Genomic DNA, 4415 nt, shown 5'->3' on the forward strand with positions numbered 1-4415 from the left:
GAGGTTAGCTGTGCGCTGATGCAAATATACTGGAGAGTTAGTGTGTTTGTCTCCTGATTAACCTGCTGAACTGGACCTTGAGCACAGTATAGGCCAAGGAGGAATGGCTCCATCCCCTTATCCAAGTCCAATAAGGAACTAAAGGAGGGTCACTTCCAGTTCCTTTCTCTGCCTAAGGGGTATACCAAAACCTATATCTTTTGGTTAACATTAAGGACAGGAAAACTCATTTCCTTTCATTTCAGCTGGGATCCCGTACAAAGTTTTAATGTGGTAGGTGGAAAACACAAGCCCTTGTTTTTGAGCAGCAAGTTCTAAGAGGCACCAGTACCGCCCAGGTTCTGGGTTTGCTTTTCTCTGTTGTGCCACATGTTTTGTTGATCCTTCCAGAAGTACTTTTAAACGAGCACCTTCACTGTTTGTGCGCAGGCCCTCTCAGAGGTCGAGAGAGGCCCAGGCCACTTCCATTTTTTGGGGCTCCCAGTATACTAAAAAAATATTAATTCATAGTGCACTACAGGCAGTGTGGCCCGGTAATGGGACACAAGTTTAACGTTGTATGATGAACGTCTTCTTCTTTCAATCCTGTCAGTGTATCTCTGTGTCTGTATGTATAACCTCATTTGGAGATAAGGTCAAAAGTCTAAATTTGAGGCCCTCTGTGAATGAGGGGCCCTCCTGGCCCCCCCCCCCGTGATAGGTCTTGTTTGTGCGTCACAGGCTTCAATCAAATTAAAGGTGCAATGCATCAAATGCATTTGCTTGGGGAAATTTCATTTGCTTGCATTACATTAATTTGCTTGGGAAAATGATTTAATAGATTTCCCAGACATTAGGGCTGGAAGGGACCTTGGGAGATCATCGAGTCCAGCCCCCTGCCCAGCAAGATAAGTGTCCAAATGCTTCTTAAAGGAGTCCAGAGGAGGTGCTTGCACCACCTCTGGAGGGACCCTACTCCAGGCCTTGGGGGCTCGGACAGTAAAGAAGTTTTTCCTTATGATGATCAGAAATAGTCAGACATATCAGCAGTGCCTGCTAGAACAGTTCAGAATTAGAAAAGCCACGATGAAACCTGAAATCTTACAAACTTTTTATTCTCTTCTGACAGAATTTCATTGATTTGGGGGGAAAGTACAATGGAGACAGTCAGAATAACTAGTGAGGTTACAATATGCAAGTGATAGAAATGGGGCCTGGGGAGGAATTGATTGGGGTTAATTTACCACTCAGTCTAGAGGCCCTTTGTGGGGCTTGGTGTGTGTCAAGATGTTAATCTGCCCCGCGCAAGGTGCAGGGTGATAGTGGGGGCAGCAAGAACAGAGCTGAGCGATGTGCGAGCCTACAGAAAACTACATCTCCCAGAGCTCCCAGCACTGCCTCCTCCCAGCCCGGCTTTCCGGTTTGGAGGCTGATGAAACTGAAAGTGCTGCAGCGGCATCTGCTTCAGGGAGGCTGTTTCACCTTCAGCTGAGTAAGGAGCAGGGGATCAGGTGGCAGGCAGAGCCTTAGAGCCATAAAGCATGAGCGGAGTCGAGTCTGGCCTCTCTGAGGAAATGATCAATCTCACCAGAGGACCTTCAGGTACAGAGTTAAAGTTGGGGGGGCGGGGGCTGGGCTGGATGCTTTGCACATACTGAGATCAGGAGCTGCAGCCTCCCCTGGCTCTGAGCACCTCCCTGGATTCAGGGCTGCCAGGAAAGCCCCAGGCTGAGGCCTGCATAACCTCAGCCCTTGTTTCCAGCAGCAGAGACATTTGCAAAGACCTTCAGGATGGAAACGAAATCTCAGCAGGAGGCGGCAGTGAATACAAGCACTCTGAGCTCTCCTTTATGGCATGCTTGCAAGAATGCTCCCAGCCATGTGGCTTCTCGTGCTGCTGGGGAGGGGTTAACATTGCTCTGCGCTTGAAATTCACGTGTCCCCCCTCTCCTCCCGCCCTGCTTCCTTACTCAGTGACATGACAGAAGCATTTGCAGTGAGGCTACCTTGCTCTCTGGTTTGCAAATAAAAGATCTGCAATAAAATAATAGTTTTGACTGTGTGAGCGAGATGGAGAATGCAGCTGGATTGTTTTCCAAGGCAATATACGTGTGTGCATATCTTGACCATGTGCTAGTGTGCTTTTTAAAAGGAAGAACAACATGAGACTTAAGGTTAAACTGAAAGCTGTTTTTTTTTTTTTAAAACTGCAGTGAAAGTCTAGGAGATAAAATTGCAAGAGAGAGCAAACCTGCGAGGGAAGTCCTGGTGAGGTGCACATGTGGGACTCTGTGCTACCAAACAATTGATGAGGTGGAGGAGGGGAGGAAGCAGACAAGGTTCTTTGGGTGGATGTGATATCTTTTATTAGACCAACTAAATAGTTGGAAAGATTGCTCTTTGCAAACTTTTGGGCACAAACACCCTTCTTAAGGAGAGTCTGGAGTTGTTAGGCATTGCTCTTGCCTTCCTGGAAGAAATGGGTGACAAGAAGAAATGGGTGCTTCTGCTGCTCTTTTGTTTTTGCTGGTCCCATGAGCCCCAGTCCACAAATTAATTTTAGTGAGAAGTAGGCCCCAGACGTTTATGGGAGTTGGGTGCCTAAGTACTTTGTGGTTCTGGACCTTGCTTAGACTAGGGAGGGGAAATACATAAATTGGCTGATGTGATTTGAAGCTCTACCTAGGGCCAAGTGTAGGCATATTATAACAATGCATGTTAACTGGTCATTACTGTAACAGACAAACTGAGTTATGCTCAGGCTCTTAACATAACTTTAGGCCTTCCCAGAACTAAGCAATTACATTGTACAGAGTGCCTTATAAGGCACTGGGAAAAGTGAGTGCTATGATCTGTACCTGGTTAGCCCATAGTTTTCCTAAAAGGAAAGGAGACCAAAAACAGAATAGGATTGGAGTACCTTATCTAAAAAGATGAGGTAAGAAACTTGAGGATTGGACAGTTTGAGATGAGAAAGTTACAAAAGTAGTGGACAAATAAAGAGACAGCGTGTGTTTGTGTTGCCACCGTGGGGAGACAGGAGCAGCCTTGGAAATCTTGCTTTGAGTAACAAGGAATCCAGAAACTATCATCCCACACTCCCAGCTGAGGATCTGAGGCCGGTACCACCGAAGGTCGCTGCTGTAACGTCTAAGCAACCACTTGCCAGGTCATATTACAAGGATAATTATCTTGTAATAAGCCCTAGGGGTTACTAATAAAGTTTACTTGATACCAAATCGGATGAGGGGCCGTGTCAATCCTTGGGGGTCTCTGGTAAAAGGAATCCTGTGGGCAACAATTGATGAGCCAGCCAGGGGTCAGAGTTGGATTGATGGTGTCAAGTTGGGAACTACAGCGGATGGGCAAAGGTAATCTCTTGGGGTTTTTTTGCAAAAGTAATCCTGGGGGCAACAATTATGGCAACACGTGGGGGCGGGGAAAAAAGTGTGCTTTATCAGAAGAAGCAGCGCATCAGTTCAACCCAGCTCTGCACTGTCTGTATAGATCAGGTGCTTCAGTGGGGCTTTTATAGCTCTTTTATTTAAAGCTGATTCAATCAGCTATTAAAGCGCCAAAAAATCCCTGCTAAAGTGCCTGATTTATACAGAGGTTGGGCAAACCAGGTCCAATGCACACAATGCCTCTTCTAGGTATGTGATGGCCTAGGTGTGGGGGTGTGCTGAGTGTAAAGTAAATGCTGGTTTTTGACAGGTTTTTTACATCTCGTATGATCAAGGGACAGCAGGGTAGGTCCTATGAGGAAAGGTTGCGGGACCTGAACCTGTTCAGCCTTCAAAAGAGAAGGCTGAGGGGGGATCTTGTGGCCTGTTATAAAGTGGTTAGGGGGGATCAGCAGGCGCTGGGGGAGTCCCTGTTCCCCCGAGCGCCGCAAGGAGTGACCAGGAACAATGGTCACAAGCTGGCGGAGGGAAGGTTTAAGTTGGACATCAGGAGGCGCTACTTCACGGTCAGGGCGGCTAGGGTCTGGAACCAGCTTCCAAGTGAGGTGGTGCAGGCTCCCACCCTGGGGGTTTTTAAGAGGAGGTTGGATGACCACCTTACTGGGGTCATTTGACCCCAGTGCTCTTCCTGCCATGGCAGGGGGTCGGACTAGATGATCTGCTCAGGTCCCTTCCGACCCTAGAAACTATGAAACTATGAACTATCTGTAAGCAGCCAGTGTGACCTCAGATCTCCCCATTTAAAAACTCCAGTGGTTTCCATCCTGTTGATCATAGCACTCCATTATATTTTCTTGTATCCTGGCCTATGCTATAGTCACGCAAGGGCAGGCAATTATTTTGGGCAGAGGGCTGCTTATTGAGTTTTGGCAAGCCATCAAGGGCTGCATGACAGGCAGCCCAGGGCAGATTAATATTAATTTTCTACATTTTTTAGGGGCCCTGTGATCCGGATAGACTGGACTGGCAGGC

At 47.4% G+C, this 4415-nt stretch overlaps 1 protein-coding gene across 1 annotated transcript in view; it reads left to right on the forward strand.

The window, feature by feature from the left end:
- The first annotated feature begins 1381 nt into the window (after positions 1-1381).
- Positions 1382-4415, forward strand: part of LOC109298835 (synaptojanin-2-binding protein-like) — a 30093-nt gene continuing 27059 nt past the window's right edge. The window contains exon 1 of the mRNA XM_019519147.1: positions 1382-1581. Within this exon, the coding sequence (XP_019374692.1) occupies positions 1521-1581 (61 nt within the window). The 5' untranslated portion in view covers positions 1382-1520. The remainder of the gene's footprint in view (positions 1582-4415) is intronic.

The sequence above is a fragment of the Gavialis gangeticus genome, unplaced genomic scaffold, assembly GCF_001723915.1.
Source record: "Gavialis gangeticus isolate Ggan-Ray unplaced genomic scaffold, GavGan_comp1, whole genome shotgun sequence".
NCBI classification, from domain to species: Eukaryota; Metazoa; Chordata; order Crocodylia; family Gavialidae; genus Gavialis; species Gavialis gangeticus.